Here is a 26,986-nt window from a genome sequence, read left to right as displayed (position 1 = left end):
AACTTAATTACTGAAATTAATATCATTAAATTTAGGCAAAATGAATCTATGTGGCTATGATGTATTTTCGCATGATATTTCATCTCGTTTTTGTATTATGTCGTTTTGATTAGTTGGCCAATATGCCCAAAATTGCAGAGTTATCGAATCAAATTCGTAATCAAATAATTAATTTACATTTCCAGGATCGAAATTATGGAAAAATCGCATCTCAGCTATCGTTAAGCTTTAGTAGTGCCAGAAATGTGGTAAAAAAATATCAAGAAACGGGTATGGTTCTGAACAAGTCACGTTCAGGTTGGCCCGAGGTACTCAACCGCCGAGAAAAACGTCAAATCCTTCGAACGGTCCAGAAAAATTCTACAGGTCCGGCTTCCGTGATTGCCGAATATGTTGCTTCCATTTCTGGCAAGACCATTTTTGTACAAACTATTAGGAATGCGATCCACAGTTTCAATTTTCATGGTAGAGCGCGTAAAGAAGGAAGCCCCCTCATTTCTGAGGTCAACCGGCAGGAAGGACTGTACTTTGCAAAGGAACATGTAAGCAAACCGTTACATTTTTGGAAAAGCTAAATTTTTTCCGACTAAAGTAAATTCAACATTTTGGATTGGAATAGCCGAAAATTTGCGCGGAGGAAACCAAATACGACATTCAATGTCGAGAATGTTAGAGCTACAGTGAAGCGTGGCGGTGGGAATGTTCTCGTTTGGGGCTGCAGCCTTGGAGTGCTGTTGGAAATTTGGTTTTAATTAATGGTGTCATGAATGCCCCCAAATGTATTGGCGGCACGATTTGCTGGTCAGTGCCGAAAGAACGGGGCTACAGGAGTCATTTGCATTCCAGCAAGGCAACCACCCTAAATGCACAGCTTCCACAACGAAGGAACGGCCGCTGTACAATCTTCGGCTTCTGTCAAGCACACCACCACAGTCTCCGGATACGAATCCGCTGGAGAACCTGTGGCACTGCCTCGATTTGAAAATTCTCCAAAACCAAATATCATCCCAAAATGATTTGAAAAATGCGCCACATGTGGAATGGGCTAAAACTGACGTAAATCTACTCCACAATTTGGTGGAGTCGGCGCCCAGGCGTCCACAAGCTGTGATAGATGCGAAGGGAGTGATGATGAAATATTAAAAAGTACTATTATAATTTCTAAGCATCAAAAAAATGTTCTTTCCCTACCTGTTCCTATGCTTCTTTGACCTAATGAAAACTTTTAATGTATTTTTTTAAATTGATGCAGTCCTACGGCAAGAAAACCCTATTGATTTTTATTGAAAAATAAGCAATGAAAAATACCGAAACTAGTTTTTTGAAAAAAATTTCAGAATTTTTTTAACATTTTAAAAATCAGGATCGTTCGAATACTTCTTTGATCCACAGCATACGTTAAATGAGGTGATAATTCGACAATCGCGCAAGCGCTTTAACATATTGCAGTTCTTTATCTAATTCATTGTGCCCAATTTATGCGTTTCTCTAGTTCAAAATGAATTTTTCAACTTTAGGAAAACGCAATGTTGTAGCGTTACAGTCAAGATCGTACGAATGTAATTAGGGCTGCAGAACAGGATTTTCGGAGATATTTTTATCATTGGCAACCCAGTTTGTCTTCATTTAAAAGGTTGTGTGATAACTTCGGAGAGTACGGTTATTTTATGAAATATAAAGTCCAAGAACGTAATAAAACTGGTGAAGTCCCTAAATTCGATGAACGAATAAAAATGGCGAACTTTTCGAATGTTATTTACGATGATCATTGATCCGTGACTTGGGTATTACTTATTCGGCAAAAAGCAGAGAAACAATTTGAAATTATCAATAGCTTTGCAAAAAAGACTTAATCGTCCTGTATGTTAAATTTATTTCGAAATGTGAACAAAATTCCTGTACATGAATATTTTTTTTTTTTTTTGCGCCAAGCAAGAGATAATAGACAAAGTCGGTGCGGCAAAAGTAGAGAACAGTTTATTAACAACTTCTTCATTAATGGTGTGACGAAAATTGATGTCAAAAATGGCATCACGAGACTATTGGGGTCGAAGCGTGAATATTTGATTCAAAAGTTATTTGCAAAGAGTGTCTCGTTTAGATGCTATTGACGGTCAAAATTCTTGTGAAAAACATCTTTTTCACTATTTCTCGAGATCGGTTCAATGGATTTCAGCGAAATCCACTGTGCATTTATTTATTGGTGCTGATTATTTTCATCATCATCATCATTATCATTCATCAGCGTGAAAGCAAGTCCGCAGTCATCTTCGTACAAAAATGCTCAGATTTTTTCACTGGGTAGCTGCATCACATTGATTCTTTTTCTGATTATACATTAGCCCCCTCTCCAACTTTCCTATCTCTTGGAAATTTCTCGTACGGCAAACTTTTCACGCCGAAAAAAAATCTTTTTTTTGCCGTATACACAACACCGGCTTGCCATCCCTTCGATAACTATCGACACTTGTCGGTGTTTCAGTTGGATCGACCCGGGTAGGTCTCGTGGTCTGCAGTGAAAACCGAACTCATAAAAAAAAACATTTCAATGAATTGCGAAAAACGATAAATGTGAAAAATTCAATAGTAAAAAAAATCCATTGCAAGCGTTCAAAGTGACCCGCATTTTCTTGGACGGACAATTGGAGCCTCCGTCGGAAATTAAATCGGGCCCTGGTTAATACCTCTGGATTTTCATGCATTTTCGGTGTTTGCGGGACTGGCATAGACCTTGACCAATTCAAGAGGTCTTAAAATTAATTTTTACTGATTACTTACCTTACGTTACTTTGCTCTTTAATGCGCCCAACGAAAAAACCTCCATGGGGAGTCTGATCGGGAGACCTGGCCGGCCATTCCACAGGAACGTTTCCCCCTCTCCATCCAGTTTTGCGGAAATGCACGGTGCGGAAATTCGAACACGTCCGCGTGCAGTGCGGAGGAGCACCGTCGTGCTCAAACCACTTGTTGGCCCTCCAAAGAAGGGGCACATTTTCCATTAAGCCTGGCAACAACGTGTTCTGCAGAAAATTCAAGTAATTTTCCCCATTCAATCTGAGGGGCGAAATAAAGGGACCCAGAGGGAAATTCCAGCCCAAGCATTAATGCGAGAGTCTCGTTGGAAATGTTTGACTTTTTGCGCATGGCGATTTCCCTACGTGTATTAATGAAAATTGTGCAAGTTGAACGTACCAGAACGCGTAAAGCCGGCTTCGTCGGTAAATGAAATGTTTCTGGTGAAGTAATTATTAATCACTCGGGCGTTCTGAATGAAACGGGGAACGTCCAGTCTTCTCTCAAAATCAAAATCTAGTTGCGTATCCTTCATTTTTGATCGCGTCAATGCTTCCAGATCTCATTGACTCGATCAGTAAGTCGATGTATTCGGAAATTATAGAAATCCGGGATTCTTTCTAACTGATCTCATAGTTTCTCTATGGAGTTCAAATCGGGACTCTGTGCCGGCCATTTCAGAACGCAAATCCCGTTTTCTGGAATTCAACGTCGTGTATGCTTCGTCTCGTTATCATGTTGAAATGACCAGCGCAAAAGTATATTTTCCTTCGCAAACTGATATATTTGATTCTGCAATATATCCAGATACTAAAATCGATATATCCCTCCTTGTATTCTAATCAAGGGGCTTACGCCACACTCACGCAAACCCGAAAAACATCCCCCACACCGTAACATTTCCTCCGCTGTGTTTTATTGTTGGTAATGTGTATTTAGGGTCTAACCTACACTGTTCGGGCCGTTTCGCCCACTTCACTACCTCTTATTCGAACAAGTTGAACTTGCTTTCGTCTGAGAATAGTACTCTCCTCCATTAAGAAATACTCCAGTTAAAATGGTCTTTTGCAAATCTAAATCTGTTGGCTCGGTTTTTGTCGGAAATAAAGTTTAAATAATAAGTTTTGCTGGACGCTGTCGATAAAGGCCCATACTCCTCAACCAATAGCAAATACTACGAACCGAGAGCGAGATTTCAGGAAATTCTTTCTTCACTGTAGTGAAATATGCAAATGGATTTCCTGCAACGAATCTTTTCATTGGTCTGTCTTTAGTGGAGGTTGTTTTTTAAGCCTTCCAATTTTCCTGTGGCTTTTCACTGCTCCGCAACGTTTAAAAGATGAAATAATTTTACTTATCACAGATCGATTGAGACTGAACCGTCTAGCAATTGGAGCCTGCTCTTCACCTCTATTGAATTTTTCTAAAATTTTTAATTTTATATCTTCAGATAAAGTACAACCGCGTGGCATTCTTAGTGCTACACTGCACAGAAATTGTGGAGAACCGTTCGATTAAACTGCAATAACAAAAATCTCTACTTTTTGCCGCTCCGAATGTATCAATTTTTCTTCTATTAGCAAAAAAACTCAAAAATAAATAATCACGTACAGGTATATTGTTTACAAGTTGAAATCAATTTTGCATACAGGACGATTGAGTTTTTAAATTATTTTTTGCGGAGTTATCGATAATTTTGGGTTGTGCTTCCACTTTTTGCCGACAGTGTATTTACTAAATGATTTAGCATCTTAGCTAAGTGTAGAAGTGTTTGTTGAATCTATTTTTTTTGTTTTTTTTTTTTTAGTTTTGTGATTGATTTAATATTTTCAACTTGAACACTACACAATATTTGGGCGTTTAAAACGTTTTGAATCGTTTATTACTTGTAACTAACCCAAAGTACAGGGTGTTAATTAAGTACGTGCAAATATTTCAAGGGATGAATCTCTGACCGATTCCGATTCAAAAAGTTTCCATTAACATATGGTCGCAATGGCTCCGTTTAAGAGATACAGAGTATTTAAATTTTAATTTAATTCGTAATTAATAATAATTTAGTTTTCTGTGAATATTTTTGGACACAGATGAGTCAGTGGGATGAAATTTAATGTATATTCCCCAAGGGGACTTTTTTGAATAAAACTAAATGTGCAATAATGCCCTTAATACAAAAGTGACCCACAGTGTGAGGCAAAATAGTTAGGGACAAATTTAAACGTGATGAAACCCTGTACGTGGCGCCCTCTATCAGTAAACAGAAAAACTAAGATAGCATTTTGGGTTTTGCATCATAAAAAACCCGCGAATATTAAATTTCATTCCCATCGACTCATCTGTGTCCCAAAATATTCACAAAAAACCAAATTAAAATTAAAATTTAAACACTGTATATCTTAAACGGAGACGCTACGACCATATGTTAATAGAAACTTTTTGTATCGGAATAGGTCAGAGATTCATCCCTTGAAATATCTGCACGTGCTTAATTAACACCCTGTATATATTTATTGTGTTTCAAACAAAATAGTTAAGTGCTAGAATTTTGGATTTTTTGAAAATGAGTGTATAAAATCCTATATCATTAAAAAAGGAGAAAAATGTGGTATTTCAAAAGCCCAGTATTTAATATGCTTTCTAAAACAATGTAAATTTGTGTCATATCTTGAAAATGATCATTTTCTGAAAAAGTTCATGTGTTTTACCTACAATTGCAGAACAATTATCTACAACTTTTGTATTTAGACATTTTTGACGTCATGGATAATAAACGGACTATAGATGTGTATAGTTTTTCGTAAATATCTACAAGTCATGACTTTTTTTCAAACCTCAAATACGATTGTAAACTCAGCTTATAAAGCTGCAAACCTTTCCCAATTTTACCGACTCTCCATCTCTTTTAATTTCGAAGGTCTCTTCGCCCCGCGTGAAAAAATATTCACCCCACAGATGAGGCGGGGGTAGACACCCGTGTAGGATCAGGAGGAGCTCGGTAGCTGATAGGGAGTTGTGTGCCCCGTGGTGGGGCTTATGCGCAATGGTCGAACACAAAGCCATGAGTCACCTGAGGGTCATAACAAAATAGCAAAACGGGACTCAGCATAGCGGGTGTAAGCTCGAGAAACTTATATACAGTGTGTCATTTTGAAAACTGTGGATTGCCTGTAATTCTGAAGATAAAAAGTTTTTGTAGAATCCGCAAACGGTTCCGAGGGCGGGGGGCCAATTTAATATTGGTTGCAAGTTTATACATGTGCCCCTGAGGGGTATCTACCCCACCTCTAAAATTTGACATTGCGACGCCTATCATGTGATACCTCATTTTAAAGATCTTATTAAGCCGAGTCTAAAAAACTTGTTTGAATTTTTAAAAAAATTAAATTTTCCAACAAATTATAGCATTTTTAATGGGGAAAATTTATATTTCAAAATTATTCGTAAAAACCGTTCAAAATATGTTCAATTTTTCTAGCGTTTTCAAATGTTTCAGGAGTAAAGAATTAATATACTTCGGTAATCTGATGCTGTAAACCTTGCAAATTGGCTGCCTCGGTTTTTTAAATGACTGATTGTTTCGGATGCCGTGACCCCCTCCCCTCAAAAAAAAAAATCGAACAGTGTTAAATCCGATTATCGCGGCGGTCACCCTACTGCTCCCCTGTTGCCAATCCATGTTTCAGGGTGGCTTTGATTTAGTCACTGTTTTGTTTTGTAGGGCGTAATGATCTGGAGCATCATCCAGTTGAAGAAGTAAAAATGTTCATTTATACAGGGTGTCCCAGAATGAGGGGGACAAGGCTTAACCACGTATTGCTTGGACAAAAATATATCGATTCTTGGTGATATATACGAAATTGTCTCCTGCTGGAGATACAGCTCGCCAAAGTTACACTTTTTTTTTTTTTTAATGGAAAACGGCTATATGGATTGTAACGAAATTTGGTTCTGCTTCTCAGGGGTTATTATCCCAAAACCATCAGGGGTAGTGGTCAATTCCTAGAAGATCGAATGTTAAATACACCAGCACTTTTTTATTCGTTCATGAAGACGTTCGTTTTTTTTTATGTGAAATTCGAAACGTTTGACCGATAGCGCCCAAATAGGTGACGTTGACCAGCAAAGCTGCCAGTTTCCCGGAGGTTTCTCTCCAATCGCGCAAAAATTTTCCAATTTGGAGATCGCCGGTTTGGAAATCCTTCCGCATAAACTCTCGCACTCTTATGATAATTTCCCTGGCAAGACCCCAATGTGAACAGCATATCTGTTTTTTCTCCAAACGTATACATTCTTCAAAACTTACTTAAAACCTATGAAATCTAACCAAATCTGGAGGCTCTGCGTTCACTGATATTGTTGAGAATGAGCTGGTGACCGAGTTCTTGTCAATTACCCAGCAGTTCCAGAAATCGAAATAAAGAATTACATTTTTTCCGTCTGATTGAGGCTCCAGATCAAAATTCAATAAGAGATTTAAAAAAAGTTGCATAATAGACCAGAAATTTCACGTAAAAAATTAATAGTCTTCATGAGCGAATGAAAAAGTTCTGATGTATTTAACTTTTGATCTTCTAGGAATTGACCACTACCCCTGATGGTTTTGGGATAATAACCCCCGAGAAGCAGAACCAAATTTCGTTGCAATCCATATAGCCGTTTTCCACTTTTTTTCAAAATTAAAAAAAAAGTGTGAGTTTGATGGGTTGTGTCTCCAGAAGGAGACAATTTCGTATATAAGTATATCATCATGAATCGATATATTTTTGACCAAGGACTATGTGGTTAGGCCTTGTCCCCCTCATTCTGGGACACCCTGTATGTTTGATTTTCCAGTGCTTGAACAATTTGAGGGACGACTGCCGAAAATATCACCTGTCAAGTTTTCGTTATAAAACAAAGGACCAAAAATGTTATTCCTTGGAGTGCAGGCCCACAGATGAACTTTTTGAAGTTATCCAGAATGATCTTCGCGAGGACACTAGGATTCTCATTATAGGAAAAACGGCAATTCTGTTTATTAAAATTATCGTTTCGTTAACATTCGGGAGTGAAACAACGGTTTTTGAGAACGTTCGGATTCCTCCGAATTTCCTCAAGCATTTCTTCACAAAACTGAATACGTCTATCGGGCTGCGGTTCTTGGACAATATGCAGCTGGTAAGGAAGAAAATTGTTTGATTTTAAAAGTTTGCGAACCGATTCACGAGAAACTCCTGTAAGTTCCGAAATCTTTCGAATCGACATTTGTCTCGGAGACACTGGGACAAGGCCTAAACTTTCAAGTGGAGCTGTTCCATCCAAAATTTCGGGCTGCTCTGTTTGAATATTTTGTACGAAAAGTCGCACGTGATGAACATTTCCACCTTGGTACCATGCATTAAACGCAGTACCGGCCCGCAAGACATGACGATTTGCGCTGGCGACATAGTAAGTTACTTCGACTCGTTCAGTAATTGTGAACATCATTTTGGCAAATCCTGTTCAACGCAACGCCTGTATTAGAACAGTATTGATCAATACCGATATTCAAACCAGCAATAAATAACTGAAGTTGATTGGCATCAAAAGGAGATACGTGACCATGAAAGATAAGGGAAGAAACATAAAAAAACTGGTCTTGATAAGATATTTTGAACGGTCCTTGTTAATATTTTTTAAATATGATATTTCTGCATTAAAAATGCTTTAACTTCTCGAAAATTTATTTATTTAAAATAGAAACTAATTTTTCATGCGCCATTTAAAAAACCTTTTAAATCGAGGTATCACGCGGTGGGTGTTCAATTTAAAATTTTAGAGTCGTTGTAGCTGTCCCCCTTAGGGGATACACGTAGAAACTTGCAGCCACTATCGAAACTGGTCCCTCTTCTATTCTGTCGAAACTGTTTTTGAATGTTTCACAAATTATTTCAATATTCAGAGTTACACGCGATCCAAAATTATCAAATCGACATGCCGCACGTTACGAAATGTGCATTATTATTAATCAAATCAAATAGCCTAAATTGAAATAAAGGTTTTAATGATGCTCACCTCATAAATCAGTGATGCTACCTCATAAATTCCTCATAAGTCCCGGCAAGAGCACATTCTAATCCTGGAAAAAAAAACAAATTATGTTTTTTTTTTTTTTGTATTTCGTGACGTGGAAACGGTATTGATCTAATTTATGTTGTGTAATTTAATTTGAATTTACAGTTTTTAAAGGAGGATTTATGTGAAAGTTTGCGTGAGAGTTATTAAATGTGCCGGGGCTCAAGGTTGGGTTTTCGTGGCAAAATTCCAACCTCATGGAACGAAACGAAACGGTGCAGGGTTGATTGTGTCGGGGCATTGCAACCCTTGAGGGCTTCTGATTGTTTTGGGAATTTTTCATTTCTTTTAGTTAAACGGACAATACGGCCTCCCCGAGGTCGTGTTGTGGCCAAATTTCGGGAAACATCGTTTCGCACGATTGGGGAGTTAAAGATCAAGTTACTCGCCTAGCACGCCCTGTATATTATGAGATTCTCAGCTAAATTGTGGGAAAGCCTCAAATTGGCCCCTACGTGTCCGTATGACATAGCTATCTTAGTTTTCGAGTATTTTGAGGACAAATAATAGCACGTTCTCAAAGCACTTTGAAGGGAGTTTTTGTATGGTTCACTTTAAATAGTCTTTCAGATTTGATTTTTTTCATTTTTCTCCCTAATGCAGGCTGTTCCTTAGAGACGTGCTAATCTTTCAGGGTGATTCATCAGGTCATTCTACGAAGAGAAGTGAATATAAAGGAATGTCCGGAACGGCCTAAATTTTTACCTTCATGGTGTTGAAGCTTTTCTCTTCAAATCGTTATTTTCAAATTTCTCAGAAAGTACTTTATACAATTGCTTTCACTTTTGGTGTGTGTCAATACGACATTAAAGCCCCTGTTTTAATAAAAAAAGTAATTCTATTGCTCGATCAGTAGCGTTTCCCACATGCACGTTTTGCGATGTTATTTACGAAGTCATACCCAATTATCGTTTTTTTTTGCGGGAACATTTTCTCTAATTAAGCTGGTCGATTCTACACGAAATTATTACGATTTTTATTATTTTAATCAAGAACGGCTGGTTTAACGCGGAAAACCTAAGATATCCGGTTTCGTGTAAATTCGCGCCCAAAAATGTCAGTGGCGCACCACTTTTTTCGTAAATAATAATATCGAAATTCTTGCAGGCAGTGACGGCACCAATTGAGCGATAAAATAACTTTTCTCATTAAAATGCGGGGTTTTATGTCTTATCAGCACAAGTTTCAAACGGGGGTAACATCTAAAGTAGTTTTTGGGAAATTTAAAAATATCGAATTTTGACACCCGGTAGCTAAAAATTTGGGTCGTTGCGGACGTATGTTCACATAAATCTTTCTTCATGAAATGACCTGAACAATCATATTGTGAAATATTCGTGCGACATTAAGTAACGCCCTGTATATCAATATAATTTCATAATGTACCTATCATTCGTTTACATTACTCGCTTTGCGTAATATAAGGATTAGTACGAAACCAAATCAATGCATTTAATGAGAATTTGCGACATGTTTGTTTTTAAGCCCTGTAAAGAAACTTTTTCCTGAAACATCTCGCGTATTAAGAGGGGAAAAACCTATAGAACGCTTGTTTTTTAAGAATTTTTTTCTCCAAAATCACTGCATCGTCTGATCTGCAATTTTATAGTTATTGTTGCCTATAATACTACAAAGTGCTTTTTCTTTGATACTTATTGTTCGTGAAACAATGACGACTTAAAATATATATACAGTAGAACTCGGCTGTAACTAACACTCGGCTATAACGAGCAAAAAAATCCAGCCCAAGTTTCTATAAAACTAATTTATTTTTATTCGGTTATAACAAACCATATTTATCATTTTCTGGAACTTTAAGGTCGATTATAACGAACCGTCGAGAAATACTGCTGTGAGCGAGCTGCTAAAGATTCAAGCGAATGAGCCAAAAACAAGCACATTTATGATTTTGAAGAAATTAACTTAAGCGAATATGACATGATTGATGAAAACGCGAACGTTGCTGAATTTCCTGATGATACCGTTATTGTTTAAACTATTGGTCAACGATCAATAAAAAAATGGTTTGAATAACGAAGAGGAAGTCGAGAGGAATGATGAAAGTTTAATGTCCATAGCTCACTGGGCCCTTTCTGTTTCCAAAATCATGGCATATAATGCATAAGCTACTTATCCAGAAAACCTTTCAAATGCAACAGAATTTTTTCCAAAACAAAATAACTGAAGAGGTATTGAAGAGCCACAAGGCAAGAAGTCAAACTACACATTTATTTTCTACCTAAATGTCGATTTTATTTAAGATTTTTTTCATTTTTTTCTCATTTAACATATATCTATTTACTAGAACCAAAAATCGTGTAATTTGGCATTTGGTTAAAACAGAAATTTTGAATTAACAAGCTTTTTTCCTCGGTTGCCCATAACGAACCGCCGCGTATAACAAACGATAAGCTGAATCCCTGGAAGGTTCGCGTTACAGTCGAATTCTACTGTATACAGGGTGTTTCTTAATGCTATGGGTACATTTTAAGGTGGAATTCTACATTAAAAAATAATGATAATTTGTTACATCAATTATGTTACACAAACGTTCCGTTGCAAAAATACAGGGCTGCAAAGTTTTAGAAAAAAATGGAAATTTACGAGTATTTTCGAAACTGCTCGAGATATTTTCATGAAATTTGGTACGTAAAAACAGTTTATGAAAGGGCATTGACTGCAATAAAAATATGCTCAATGCTAACTTATTCAAAACCATTTTGATACTACAAATAAAACAATGGAAAATTTAACAAATTATGGATCGACATGGGTTTCTTTTTGTGGGGTCATATAAAAACGGTAGTTTATGCTAGGCCCATTAATACTGTAGAAGCATTAAAGAGAAAATAGTTGCAGCATGTGACAGCATACGAAATACTCCGAGAGTATTGGAAAGAGTGCACGATTGGATGAGGAGAAGGGCAGAAGCATTCATATTAAATGAAGAGGGTGATTTTCAACATTTGTTGTAAAAATAGTTTCTTTGTTTCTTGTTGGTTGTAATTCATATTTCATTACTAGGTCAGCCTATAATGTGTTACTTTTCTATTGTTCTATTTGTTGTATTAAAATAGTTTTGAATAAGTTTGTATTGAAACGCATATTTTTATTGCACTTAATGACCCTCCATAAACTGTCGTTATATGCCAAATTTCTTAGAAATATCTCAAGCAGTTTCAGAGATATTAAGTTCCATTTTCTTTTTAAAACTTTGCTGCCCTGTGTTTTCGCAAGAGAGCATTTTTGGAATCTAGCTTATGTAACGAATTGTCATTATTTTTTCATTTAGAATTCCACCTTAAAATATTCGAACATCATTAAGGAACACCCTGTATATGTCCAAAATCTGCGATGCACTGTAGAGGTCGGCAAAATCATCCGCAACAGAAGTACCGAAAGTATTTTGTTAATTTACGGAAACACGCTCTGTATGGACCTGAAAAGTTGTGAAAATTTCAAAAAAAGGTGACGTTTCGTTTAGAAATTATCGTTGATCATATTTTTATAGTGCTAAATAAGAAATATTCGAAAGGTCCATGTAAAGGTCGATCAGTTAAGGAACGTTCTCTCAAAATTTTAGAGAAATCTGTTGAATAGTTTTCGATTTATCGTGTACCGCATGCGAAATTTCGAATTTCTAGAAAAACGAGTTAAAAGTTTTAGAAGGAGAAGCGCTAAATGCAAACGTTCAAGCTTTCATCGGCGTTCTGTGAATGACCGACCTCCTAAACACCTTTCAAACAGATCCTCCCTTGACGAGTCCCCGTATGTCGACAAAATGTTAATTAGCACATTTTGGTGAAGAGGTACAGGGTGCTTGTATGTTTCTCGCCTGAGTGTTTTCACTACTTGTACGATCCGGCCGATCTGACGCCATCGCACTTTTAAGTAATAAATAATACAGAAGCAAATCCGAATCCAGTTTCATAGTTTTCCTAGAATATTCTAGAGATGTTTTGCTACCAATTTAAGGGAAAGAAGTGCACACATTTTTTTTTTTAATATCTACTTTACCTCTTAAAATATTAACTCTGTTCCATACTTAGAAGTGAACAGATTTCGGGCTTTTTGCTCGTATTTCTGACGGTTTGAAAGCGGACTTTTATTTTGTTGGAACAGAGCTATTATGGCATCGAGTATCGCATTGAGGAGCGATCGCGAACACCTGCATGCAAGGAGGGTCGAAAAGTACGGAATGGGTTGACACGCTGCACTTTCTCTGCCCCTCGAACCTAAATTTCCGTGAATCCCAACGTTTACTCAAGTACTATAGTAATTCGCCATTACAACAACGCAATAAAAACAACTCTTAAGCAATTTTCTGAGGAACGGAATTGTTATTATTCCAAAAACAATCCTGTCCTATGCCCGCGTTAAACCCCGTCTCTGGTGTGTGGAATCGAGCCTAATGCAAATACTGATACTGGGGCCGAACAATAAAAGACCCAAAGTTCAATTAAACGCAATCAAAAGGTCAAGAAGACTCTATAAAAGTTAATCATTCCACTATTGTGGTTTAAATAAAGTAAATCGACTTCCACTACATGGGAAATTTGCGTATTCGGATCATTTATCCATTCATGTGAATTCGACACGCATGGACAGGCGACGTTTGTCTTTGTTCCAAGCCTACGTTTTGCCTTGTGCATACAACAATCTTGGCTTAAGGGATGAAACCTTATAAGGGGATTCTATATTAGATTTCCGCGGTCAAAAGCTGCATGCAGATCAGTTTCCCTACTTTATTTCGATGCACTCGGAGGCGCCCTATGAAATATAATTGCTGCTCTCTGAAAAGAAACTGTCTGATGCTTTTAGGTTAATAGTGCCCTAAGCGCTAACAAAAATTGATGTTCTTTGCATCTCTTCTTAGTTTCCCGCGTTAAGGGTGGTTTTCCGGATACGGCAAGAGCTCAGTCTTTGACCCAGTTTATTTTAGGAAATAGGTACTTTGAAAGCTTAATAAAGGCAAATGAGAATGTTTATTTATACCTTCTCAAATATTAAGTAAAGCTCCGGGTAAAGCCACACCTACAAAACGACACATTAAAGGTGTGGATTTCCTTTTTAAATCTTCCTCTAATCTTTTCGGATAATCTCTTGAGTACTTATAAGCTTTCTGACAGTACATACGTACCCCAAAGTTTCAATACATGGTTTTTCACTCGCTTTTCAACTCACGTGGACTATTTTTAACGTAAACTGAAGGGCTTTAACTGATTTCCTGTTGGTATAAGCAGAGGTTGTGCAGATTCTATTTACGTAACGCAGGCATAATCTTATCAGCGGCTCAACAAATCAAACAGGATATAATAACGGTCTTTGGGAACTTATGATTTTTACAGACTTTAAAACTCACCTCATTCGAGGCACGTATTCCTCCAAAATTGAGTATCTAGGTATGAGGCTGTTCTTGGGCATGGTACTGAAACAAAGATAGAGGTTTTAGTCATATCGGTTTGTGAGAGAAGGGAACATTTATGCCGCACCAATAAGTCATTCGTGCGGGTTAATGTCCATTAGAAATTATAAATTCATGAACAGCGAGCGGTCCCATTTCGTTTTTATAAGTCACTCAAACCTTGCGTGACTAACCCCACCAATCAGGCGCCACGTTTCTAAGGCTCTTACGCGAAGAACAATACGCTCACTCAGGCCATCCTGATTAAAACCCTTTCAATTTTCCAATTAATAAATACGTAAATTTGCGAATATATTTATTCAAAGTTAGAAACGTTGACCTTTAAGAATTTACATTTAAAGGCCTTGACCGGCATTTCCATTAGTTGTAAGCCCGAACTGATTCGTTGCTGCTTTAATAGCACTTTCCCGTCGGCTCGAAAGCATTTATAATTCATAACTCCCGTTAAGACTAAACATGCAATAAGGAGAACCATGTACCGATCTATATTTATTTAAAAAGTCCGTAAATATTTATACCCGAGGATTTATTTACCCCAACAGTATCGATTTCACTGTGGTTCATGTGCTTGGGGATTTTGTTGTTCGGTTTCCTTCCCATTCCTTGTAAGTGCCATGTATTAAGACCTAATTTATTTTCCTTTGCTTCGCGCTGCGAGCATTTTATACCTATCGGATCTAGAAGGTTTATAGTTTCCCCTGCTGATCTCATTTTACTTTCTGCATATAGAAAAACGAATAAACGCATGTTTGAGTCATTAAAGATAATGCATGTCAATAAAACGAAGACATCTGCGGTTAGATGACCCATGTGATACTGGAAATCTAATGGGGCTTTAAAAGGAAAACTTGCGATGCGTTTGTGGCTGTTAGGTTTTATGAGTGGTGAAAAGACACTGGGAAAGCAGGCTATAGAGGGCCCTAAGGACGTTTTGATATCGATTTAGCAGTCGATTAAGGTAAAAACCATTTCAAAATCATGGGTATGCTTATGATTCTATGCTTACGGATTAAAGTGACTAGTTCCTTGATTGTGCTTGTGAGTCATCATTTCAATAACAAGCACCGATTTCGAGCTTACAGGAACAAAATGGTGAAACAAAGTCTTTGTTCTTTGTACATATTGCATTTTATGCAAGATTTGTCAGTATCTAACCGTACTATGAGCACTACTCACGCTGATAAAAGCCCTGATAACCCGGCATCAATAATTATTAGATGCACGCAGCCAATCATGGGTTTACCCGTTTATCTGCAGCCACAACTTTTCTGAAACAGGCCATCTCGCATACCTTCATAATCAAACGGTAAATTTGTCTCACTCAACACGCGTTTTTGTATCATACCGCCGAATTCGCGTATCAAATTCCACAGATATGTAACTTCGTCCTCGTTCACACATACACAAATGATAAACTAAGTCACTTTAGTAATTGTAATGTAAAGTCACTCTCACTGCATGGCGAAGGCACTCAGACTGATTCCTCCTTCTTTCATCTACCCAAGCGGCAAGCCGTAACGCTAGTTGAACTTCGAGTTATTCACGCTTGTGTTATGCAGCATCGGAACTCTGTGTTAGGTTTATGGGCAGTACCAGATCGTGGGTTTAGGAGTTTGAAAGTTTAGTCAGCTAAATTCCATTACTTACACTACTTGCAGAGAGCGCATGATGCTCGACACATCGAGGCAGGTACTGCCGCCTTGTTTTTTTTTTTATTCCAATTACAAGGCCAAAGTACCAGTAGAGAACCACAAGACGAGCGCAAGTCACGTTTATGCACATCCATGCACGTACTAGAAGCACAATGCTCGAGCTATCAGATTGGAACTGTTAAGGGTCGAGAGATGTTGGAAATTGGGTCCTTTTCAATATAGATTAAATTGTATTTGAGTGCCTTTTTGCGCCAGTGTTCGCTCACATGGGAACGAAAACTACTAGAGAACGACATCTCACCTGTGCGCAGCATATTTTCTGAATGATTACAGTGGAATTTTTTATCTATTAATAAAATCTACATTAGGACACCTTAATCGGTAGGTTCCTCAAAGATACGGCGAAAACACCTTTTTTCACACCTCGTTTTCTTTGCACTCAGATCGTTGGTGGTCTGTTCCATCGCCCTAAAAGCACAGATGGTTTTTACCTGGTAGACTCCTCTGTTCTCTATGCATATAAAGACCGTTTGGGGTAACCATAAAAGTGCTATAAATGTTGTGAAGTTTCTACTCTTTTTGAGCTAAAATTATCTGAAATAGGGTTAGTTGGGCCATGGTGTCACTCTAGAGGTTTAAACGACCTTCTCCTGCCCTGGAGGCACTGGCGGCTCAGCAATTAAAGGTCCATTTACAAACAGGAGTATTGACACTTTACGTTGTAAAATATCGAACTACTGTTGGCCATTAACTGGGTCGTAGCAACGGATAATAGTTTTGTTGCATAAATACTTATCTAAAGTAAATTAGTTTAAAGATACATCCAGTATTTCTCCGCGACTATAAGAAAAGTAATTTAGGCAGTAAAATTTGATGTTAAGATCCCAGATGCGATAATGACAAATTTTCACATGCTTAACTTCATATGATCAAAGAGTATCTGGACTGGATGGTGAATGTAATATTTTCGTCAAAAAACATCGAGTTAACTAAAGCTCCTTATCACTGCTTCCAGCGAGTGCGAAAAACAAAAAGTAGGTGCAGTCGACTAACGAAGGACGTGTACTGACGTTTAGTCGAGTAATTGTGTTATGACAAATATATATTCGCTAATCTCAAATGCATGTCGTTAGTCACCAAAAAGTTTTTCGAAAAAATGGTGAAGGTCGATACCAGCAGATTGAAAATTGGATAAATAAAATGACCATATTTTGCTAAGAAATTTCAACGCAATGCACTTAAACTGAAATTTCTAAGCTCTGTCACTACCTCAACGAAAATGTTTTTATTTTTCTCGATACAACGCTGACGTTTTATAATTCCATTTTTCCGAAATAAGAGCTTGCCGAAACTAAAAACTTAATAGTGCTTTAATTGGAACTTGGAATGCAGCTCGGCAAACCTGTTAAATCGCTTTTCCGCTCAATTATAGCGCAGCACTCCGAAATCGGAGAAGAACGTTGTTAGACTGAAAAGCCCGCAGCTAAAATATTGTTGCTTGTATATACGAAGCAATAATTTCGTTTCCAAGAACGAAAGAACCTTTTCGTGCCGAAAGGTTTGTTATGCCGATAAAGCTATCATTAACTGGAATTAACTATAACGGCAAATGGATTTTTTAACTTGAGAAATTTGTAAAAGTATAAAAACGCAGGATCCTTGATATTATGGTGAATGAATCTTCCCTGACGCATGACTTTCAGTACGTAGATCTTGAAGGCCGTTAGAGATACAAAATGGAAATTGAGTTTGCTTTTGTGGGATAATATTTTGCCTTCAGAAATCCTGTCACTTCCGAACGCCTAAAACCGAAAATTGCCTCTTTGTTTTCACGCTCAAATCAAAAATTTATTAAAGTTATTTCATGATTAAAATCGACTGCAAATCCCCCTTTCGAGGCACGTCATCCGAAGAACCTCCTCTCGATTAATCTCCATGTTCATCCTCTTCTTTTCCCACCTCCTCCTTAATCCTCCAAGCAGTCAACCTCATAGTAAGCGCCGTGGGCAAATTAATTACTAACGTCATCATCGAGGAACATTTCCCTATCATTATTATCATCATCCTCAGAACTATCCCCTTGAGGAAAGGAAATTGTGTCGGAAGTGGATGTATTACTCATATCGATATTAGGCAGAGTCTTGCTGGAACATCTCGTGGAACCAGAGGATGTTCTTATGTTTGAAAACGCACTGGGAGAACAAGGATAATACTTCAGATTCACAGTTTCTGACTGTAAATTTGAGTCTTTTTGCCTCATTTCACCTTTCTGATATTGTAATTCGTGGCACAAGCATTTATCCAGTGAATCTAGGTTCTCAGACAAAATTATAGACTTGATCTCTGGATCAAGTTGCAGAGGAGAAGTCTTTTCGGGTTTCTTGAAGTGTCTGTAGCACCAGGTCATAATGCACATAAGAAGCAGCAGTTTTGATATTACAGTAATTGCCAGAAGGACTATTAGTATCATTGTAATGCGAATTCTGGTCTTATTAACGCAGTTCCAGTCACCAATCTGAATGTTGCACAAGTGGTGCTGAGCCACTCCTGGTTCGTACATGCCCTCATCACTAGCACTGGTAGTCCAATCTTCATTGCATAAACATTTTTTTCTTTCAGTTACTCTACCATAATGGCAAATAGCGTTTATCATACTAGTTTGCTGCCTTCCTTGTTTGTTCTCGATGTTCTCTAAATCCTTCCTTGAAATTGGGGCGTTGAGATCTACGCACTCATTGCTGTAGGGGGAATATACCACACCAGGAGTGCAGCCATCGCAAATTTTTGAATAACACACAGGCACTTTCTCACACCTCCTAGACTCTGGATTGAAGTAGCTCATAGTGCCTGAGTACTTAATCAAGCAGTCCACAGGATTGCATTTCTCTCGGAAATTCAAATCTACAGTCTCGCACTGGAGCTTCTTTCCTTTAGCATAGCCAGAATGAAATTTTGTGGTGTCAAAGTGAATAGCAGTACTGACTTCTCTCTTTTTATGGCGGTTGCGATAAATTATTCGAACGGAGCAAATGCCTCTGCGGTTGAACAAGTACAAATTCGGGTAAATCAAAGTGAGGTTCTTCACGCTGTTGGAGGGAAGTATCCTTATATTGCTCCCGATAAGGGTCATGGAATTGCAGTTCTCTTCATCAGGAGTTATGGTTTCGCAGCAGTGCAGCATGTTAACGGCAATTTCCAAATCATTTTTGCCTACGTTTTTAACGTTGACGTAGAAGATCATGGCGATGTCGTCGTCTTTTACGTAATCGATACCTCGGGACAGAATTTCGATTTCTGCTTTAATCGAGAATATGTGAACGGATAAAAGAATGTAAAATGGACTTGGATACATCACAGATGCAGGTTTAACTGTCAGTAATTTATGTTTTTTTACCACTGGTGTTAACTTTCATAGGGTGCCTTGTGGAAAGGTGTCCGAAGGGAATGCTATCGCATTTTCTTACGTCAAGTGAATGACGCATCAGATTAATTAGCGAGTGTTAGTCGTCCTCAACTCGTTCATAATTTCTGGCACAAATTTTCAAATCTGTATACAATTTCAGAAAACGACCATTAAAATTTCATATTCCAACCACTGTGCAACCTTCACCTATAAAATAAGTTATGTAGTTGCGTTTGTTCATTATGTGTTGCTAGACAAGAACAGAAAATGTTAAGCTGGTCTGTCACAGAGCGTAATTAAAGTAGGTTCTGGCTGGCTACAGTAGCTCAAACAAATAATTCGTTTCTGGTGAAGTTAAATAAACACATGTTGATTTTTATGGGCCATTCTTTCATATGACTATGGGTTAATTTACTCATTTATCTAGACAAAGTTTGGATTTTCGGGATCTTAGACGAAGAGAGTAATGACCTAATTTCTGATTTAATTTCGGGTTTTTGCTCGTAAAAAGCAATTTATTACACTCGGCTAGTCCGGTATATTTGTTCCATTTTATGCTGGTAATTATTTTATCGCAATAATATGGAGAGCTCGAGTAATGTAACTATCCATCCACAAGAGAATTTAATGCGATATGGAAGTAAATTGAGGCTATATTGGACGGCGTAATTTTATTAGTTGCTCAGTGAATTATATTGATGAAAAATAACCGACAATATGTCTGTTTGCGGGGGGAGGAGGGGGGGGAGGGCGAGGAGGTCAGGGCGATCTGTGAGTGGTAATTGGGTTAGGACAATATTTGTAGTTCAGCCAGGGGAAATACTAATTAGACTTGGAACGCCATAAAATCACCGGCAATTTGTAGTGCCAGACGAGGATTTGTTCATCCACAAAATTTCTCTTGGCAATTTCCCTACAAAATGGTGGACGGAAAGGCAATTTTAATACAAAACCCAGATTTCCGACTTATTTCAAAACAAATAATGTTCCTTTGGCCGAAACACGGTGTACCTACCGACTTTAAAAATCGCATTTGTAATCCAATCACTAGCCTTCTGTCCCTTTTATTGATTGCATTTGGGTCCGTTCCGTGTGCGGTCAAGCGATCTCCTGAACCTAATTTGAGGTAAATGGACAACTCTGTGTTTACCTGAGAGCCCAGCTACAATCAAGAACATCCCAGATGTAAAATAATTTATTTCCAGAAAATTGATTTTCTTCCTGCTCATGTCGCATTGTCGGTTGGCAATGCTATTTACTCAATCTGTGACGGTTGAGCAGGCAAGCGTTTTGAAGAGAATATTCGGGTTGCAAGGCACGAATTATAAAATACAGATACTGTTAGAGCTTTTGTTTGAAAAATTTTAGTCCCGCACTACCGAACTATTTAATGGCCACATAAAGTTGGCAGCGTGTTAGCCCATAAAATTCACTCCTCAAGATTTATTTTCTTTTATAAAGTGTAAACGATATATGTTCAACATGCAGCATAATTTTATTACGCCCTTCTAAAAATCCATTATTCATGGATCATTGCGAATATGGCAGGCCTATAAATTTTGGGCAGAAAATAAATAATTAAATATTTTCACTGTAATATCTAGAGTTATAAATTCGACGGCCTATCCACTAAAACATTCATATACGGTAACGAAATATTTCAATAATACCTCCCTTACAGCAGGGAAAAACCAGGACGAAGTTACGGGCCCGTCTGATGAAATTTCTTGCACTAAAAATTCCAGAACTAAGTGAATAAGCCTCGGCAAAAGCAAGGAATTTCGGAAAGGAAAAAGGTTTATGGGTCTATTCCGGAAATTACATTCCCTATATTTGAAACGTCTTTATTATGCTGTTTGCACTGTTAGGGCGGAAAGCATTTGGTTATACATGATTTCGTTTGTGAATATTGTTTCTCGGTTTGTGGCCGGCTCGGATCAACCGTAAAGGGACTCCGTATTATGATGTGCCCACATTAGGAAGTTGTGATCAATTTTATTGGCCGAAATATTCAGCGTTGTTGCCCATGTCACACAGAAACCCCTACGAGATTTATAAGGCCACGCGAAATGTATTTGTTCCCAATGCTCGTCAAGACCTCAATCAAGCTGATTTTCACGTAATTATAAGCCGTTTCAGGTTCTTAATTGGTAGCTTTGCTTTGGACAACTTTTCCGAGAAAGCAAGATGTTTTAAGTCAATGTAAAAACAAATTCACCATAATAGTAAGAATATTCGCAACTATTCTTGACGTGATGGTGGCGGTGAGTTATGCACTATTAAGGGTAACGTAAATTCATTTACTACTGCCGAATAAAACACAAAGAGGCTCACATATTATGGTTGTCATGTTCCCCTGATGTCGAGCGAAAAATAAAAGATCCCTTGACACTAATTTCCACATTAACGTTACGGTGTGCGAGATTTGTAAAGGGAATATTAATACGGCTATTACGAAGTTCCGCTGTTTTAATATTAAAAAAAGCAAGATGAAAGAGCAGAGGCAAAAGTTGGAGAAAAATGAGCGTAATTTTTTATTTTAAAGGAGACTCTACGTATCTTTGCTAATTTAAAACAAATTTTCATTTCGCAGCCGGGAAAGGTGATTAGTATAAGAGCTCTGCTCTGCCTCCTGTCTTATAAATTTAATCTTTTGAGAGTAATTGAATTAAGAGGCACTTAAGGCCACAACCTGGTTTTCCATAGTGGGGCCACTAGAGTAATTCACGTGCAATCAGTTGCGCATCTCTGAAAACGCTTTGAAGGAGGCCACAAAAGTTTCAACAAAATTTCCTCTCTAGGCCTGCGGGCATCTAAGCCTCAACGCTGATTCTTATTGCATACGGCAAAAATTTCTGAGTGATTTTTAATTTAATTTAAACCTCTCTCAACGATAGGGGAATTGTTTACTGAAATGTTTCGTTTTCTGTACCGTTTAGTAGGAAAACTTTTCTTAATTTGACAAATTGCGTTGGAAATGAAAAGTTTGGGTCAGGACTCACCCGGCGAAATATGGAACGGAATCATGTTGTTAAGATTAATTATAATACCTCGACTTCACGTTAATTTAGAGTAATTTTCTCTTTAATTTTCACCGAAACCTGGTGGTGATGCTTCCGAAGAAAAATGAGCAGAATTATTTCATGTATGAAGCAAACTCGCTCAAAAATGCTTTTTTAAGAGAGATTCTCTCTTCTATTGTGCGGCAATTGCACGAGCAAATTGCTATTCATTTCATTCATAAACCGTTTAGCACTTAGAGCTTAAAGTTACACAATAAATTCTCGCCCGAGTGTCTCCATTGTTTGATATCCTTTTCGCAATAAATCAGTCTTTCAGTGACAGTTGGCAAATTTTGATACTCGTCCCCAAACGCATTGTCTTCTACAGCTGTGCCAGTACTACGGCAGTAGCCTTATAAATCTACCACTTTATGTTCCTTGGAAAATTATGTTCCATTGGGAAATGTAATGCCATGAGATGTAATTGTTATTGCGACAATGAAAAGTGGACAAAAAGGCGAACGCGAGAGGAATTTCCTGGGACGTCTCAGATATATCACTTTGTGGAGTCTCAGGCTGCGAAAACATGTATCCTTCGTTATGCGGCCTCACGGTATGACCATCATAATTCAACGATCATAAAATTTTATCGAACTCCAGCGTTATTTAACGCCACACCGCTATTTGGATTCGCAACACGGACTTCGGCCCATTAGACGTCGATAGCGAATTTTCGCCAGGAAAATGGCCCGTAAAACTCGTATTTTGGTGAATAAATGTCGCATAGTCTAGAACGTGCTTTTGTCATTAACTTCCTTCGGTAATGCTAATTATTATCTCGCCTCCCGTACTCTTTTCCATCATCCCATTTAATTACAGCCTTAATACGTGGCAGCGCCGACTTCAAAGGGCGAGGAATCTGTTTGACATGCTCGTTCGGAAGAATTTAGGGTTCGCGCACATGCCTCGCAAGATGCTCTTTGAAGGGTGAATATGAAACTTCGCTGTAAATTTATAAATTCTGTCTTGATCGTCTTCGTGCTCGCAAACTATGATGTTTCCAAGAATATTATCAGAGCAGGGGTGTCAAAACTTAAAATGAAAATTCCTTAATGCTGGAAATTCGTCTTGTCGAATAACTTAACTAAGTTGTTTCCATGGAATGGATACTTTTCAATTAATGCCAGGAGTTTCCTATTGAAATGCTGCGAAGGCTTCGCCCGGGTAGTGTGACAGTTTTAATTTAAAATGTAGAAAACTGATTGCCTCGGAGACTTGATGGCTACTTAGTCTTTGTTTATTAGGATTTCTGCCGGAACGTTGATCTAAATAAGTAATGCCTTCTCTTGGCGGCTAACACAGCCCGAAAATGAAGAGGTTTTGGGTCTGCGGCCGTCGTCAAGTGGAATTACTTCTTGGGGTTTTGTTTGCACTAATTATGATTAATTATCCGGGAGTTAAAACTACGCGGACGTTAGATCCGCTTATCGAGAAAGCGTCTAATTTTCAAGGAAAAAAGCTTCACGGAGGCTTCAAAAAGTTTTTAACGTGTAGTGAGTGCGCACATTTCATTCACCCTACTGTCAAGAAGTAAAGAATCAATTCTTGATAGTACGGGGAACGTGATTTACTTGCCGAAAATTCGCAAATTAACGATAAAAGAGAAAAATTGACTGGTTTTTTAGCTTTTAAGCCATCGGCCGGCTTTGCTCAAGTGAGAAATTGAACTTAACTGCGATCAAGACATGATTTTTACCTTCCTGCGACTTAAAAACCAGACGGCAAATAGAGTATTAGCAGAACAAAGCTCACGATTTTTAAACAATTCCCATTCAATCATGAATCGGGATGAAAGCACTCCATAATCAGGCAGCGCCGCTCGTGAGCTTTCAAAATCTCTTCGGAGATTCTTTCGACCCATTCCTGCATTCTCCGATAAACTGTTAATCCGTCGTTGGAATAGATGAGGCTTAAATGCGCTCCACTCGCGTGCAATACACCTTTCCCCGGATGGGTTTTATAGAATTTTAATAGTCAAAGTTTTCCCCGCAAAGGATTTATGAAAATACATTGTACACTCTGGCGAACCAAAGTTTTTGCCCGAAACGGGTAAGAAAAGGTTTCTCAAGTTAAATTGCCTTGTCAAGTTAAAACCTGTCCCATTTCATGTACTATGTGCATAGCATAATATTCTGGTTGGATTATGCGGATCAGCTAAGTTAAATTCAGGATTTAAAACGGTGGGGTAATAATTTCTTTTTGCCTTATGCACGTATTATCTACCAGATGTATATTAAGATTTAAGCCTGAATAATTTAATCGAACGGAAAAAGGAAATGCGGGAGCAAATTAATAAGGTAAAACCCTACTTCCTGTAGATATATTTAAAACGGGCATCTGTCTAACGTCTTTTATAAAGCGCCACATAAAGCTTCTCACGAGGGTCGGTCTGAAGCTATCCCTTCGGCTCCATCCATTTATATTTTATTTGTCGCGTACTTTACCCAAAATATCGCGCTATTCATCTTTTAATATTGCATTTGATCGATGTGCTATGGCGAAGTTTTAGAGCAAACATCTTTTAAGGCTATGGCGAAGGATAAATAAAAGCAGGGTGAAGTATTGATCAAATACAAAAGCGGTAAAAGTACGCCCCGGGACTCAAGTACGCGAATTTACTCCGTCTTATTATGGAAATTTTCCGCTGTTAAAAAATTAAAGAAGAGAATGCCTCCATTATTAAATTTGCTTCCACAGACGTTCCCGGGAACAAAACTGTTTGTCTGATTTTGATTTGCTTATTCTCCGATTTCTTGTCGTGCCGACTCTATCCAAATAAATTTCACATATTATGAGGAGCGAGAGCATTCTAACGTTATCTAAACTAAACAGCAAAATATCTCTCTTTAGACTGAATTTCTGCAGCAATAAATCCTCCTATAAAAAATCAGTTTATGGACCTTTATGGAATATTTCAGGATGCTGAGATAGCAAACTGATGGCGTTTGTGATGGATGAGTTCACGGGGGCGCTCGTTATTCACCCTAATAACATCCCTGTAAATAATAATTTCCTAAATGCAATCCGCATATCTGATTGGTGTCGAATTTTATAGGCTGGATGCCTAATCGTACGTGAAAATCGGCCTTGAATACGCTCTTTGGGGGTAATGGCATGGAAACTCTATAAGGTGACGAGATTAGTCACCTTTTAGATAGCTCGAACATAGAATTTTACTCATTACCGCGACGGCATTTTATATCTAATTAACTCTCCCGAATAGCACACTTCCACCCGATGCATGTCTATCTCATTTCGGACGTCCCACGGATATATTTTTCTGTAAAAAGATGAATTCAAGATGGAGCATTTGCATTGGAGATGCATCGATGAAAACCATGGAGAGGTTTTTGTAGTGTTTATCTCAAATTTTTCAGGTGTTTGGCTCGACGAATCTACCCGGCGATACTTTTCCAGCTAAACTTTTTTATGGAGCACTGATCGTTCTTTCCTAGAAATATAGATTTCTCGTTCGGCTTCTAGTTATTTGCAAGAGTCTACTTTTACAAGACGTCGGAGAAAAACTATCCACAGTAGTACGATAAAGTTGCTTCAATTTCCACATTTTTCAGACGACCTTCTAAAATAAGAAAGCCCATTCAAACCCTTATGATTAATCACAAAATTTCTTTTGCAAAAAGGTAATTTATCCTTGTACCATCAGCAAGAAGAAAAAGATTTATTGAATAAAACACCATTATAGAACCTAATTACACTCTGTCCAACTTTTTCTGTAGATTCTTAATTTATTTGACGCGGAAAGTAGGTAAGTATAATCGGGGCCCTTTTATAGAGCTATTAACCTTTAAGAGAAAGCGTTTCTGCTGTAACTTAGCTAAAAGAAAGTGGAAAAAACTTTTCCCCTTAAATCTCTAGCGAGTGATATCTAATGATCTGGAAGTGTATCTTTACTTGGTTGCTTAGTTTAGGTTCTTTCATTAGTAATTATTTTGGCTGAAGCTACTAAAATAGCCAATTATATTTACTTCAAGAAAACACAACAAGCGATCATTCATTCTCCATATTGTCATAACCATTGGGATTTCTTCTTGACAATATGGCGATGGACAAGGTCGTTTCTATTTAATAAGTTCTTGTGTGGTCTGAAGTAAACAGTATCTTCTGAATATGCGAGGAACTACTCAGTCGACTCGAGAAGGCTTTGTATTTTCATTAAAATTCATTTTAGTTTATTTTTCTTTTCCGTCATAATAATTCTCCATGACAATAACAGCAAAATAGATTTTCTTCTAAATCCCTAACGCCTCTTTTCCCACGCCGCTTCGTGGCTAATTGAGATTGCGCAATTTTGAACTGTCGTTTGGGTCTAGTAACATCAAAAGGGTTTACCAAGTGTTGCGACCAAAGAACGAAAACTGCTTGCATTGAGACGATTATACCGTTCAATTCAATCTCAAAAATGTCCAGTTGCAGTTAGGAAGAGTTGCAATTCTTGTCATTAAGGGAACGACCTAATTCTCCATATTGTCAAGAAGCAGAAAGTGCATTCTTGATAATATGGCGATAGAAATTTGCTTTTCAATTAATCTAGTTTTAG

The 26,986-nt window shown here is 37.8% G+C and overlaps 2 protein-coding genes across 11 annotated transcripts in view; both read right to left on the bottom strand.

Annotated features, from left to right (window-relative positions):
- Positions 1-26,986, bottom strand: part of kek5 (kekkon 5) — a 92,750-nt gene that overhangs the window by 9,400 nt on the left and 56,364 nt on the right. Inside the window, exons 1-3 of one of the 10 annotated variants that reach the window (XM_066290603.1) lie at positions 15,488-16,125; positions 14,249-14,314; positions 8,827-8,890 (exon numbers count right to left, since the gene is read on the bottom strand). The gene's annotated coding sequence lies outside the window, so the exon portion shown is untranslated. Of the gene's footprint in view, positions 1-2,778; positions 2,974-8,826; positions 8,891-14,248; positions 14,315-15,317; positions 15,465-15,487; positions 16,129-26,986 lie in introns of those variants that run through there. The other 9 variants (XM_066290604.1, XM_066290605.1, XM_066290606.1 and 6 more) reach the window with 9 other exon arrangements.
- On the bottom strand, positions 17,848-19,335 carry LOC136343545 (uncharacterized). The gene has a single exon (XM_066290324.1). The coding sequence runs from the start codon at positions 19,313-19,315 to the stop codon at positions 17,975-17,977; it is 1,341 nt and encodes a 446-aa protein (XP_066146421.1). The 5' UTR covers positions 19,316-19,335; the 3' UTR covers positions 17,848-17,974.

The sequence above is a fragment of the Euwallacea fornicatus genome, chromosome 15 (genome assembly GCF_040115645.1).
Source record: "Euwallacea fornicatus isolate EFF26 chromosome 15, ASM4011564v1, whole genome shotgun sequence".
NCBI classification, from domain to species: Eukaryota; Metazoa; Arthropoda; class Insecta; order Coleoptera; family Curculionidae; genus Euwallacea; species Euwallacea fornicatus.
This window is presented reverse-complemented; position numbering and strand designations above follow the sequence as displayed.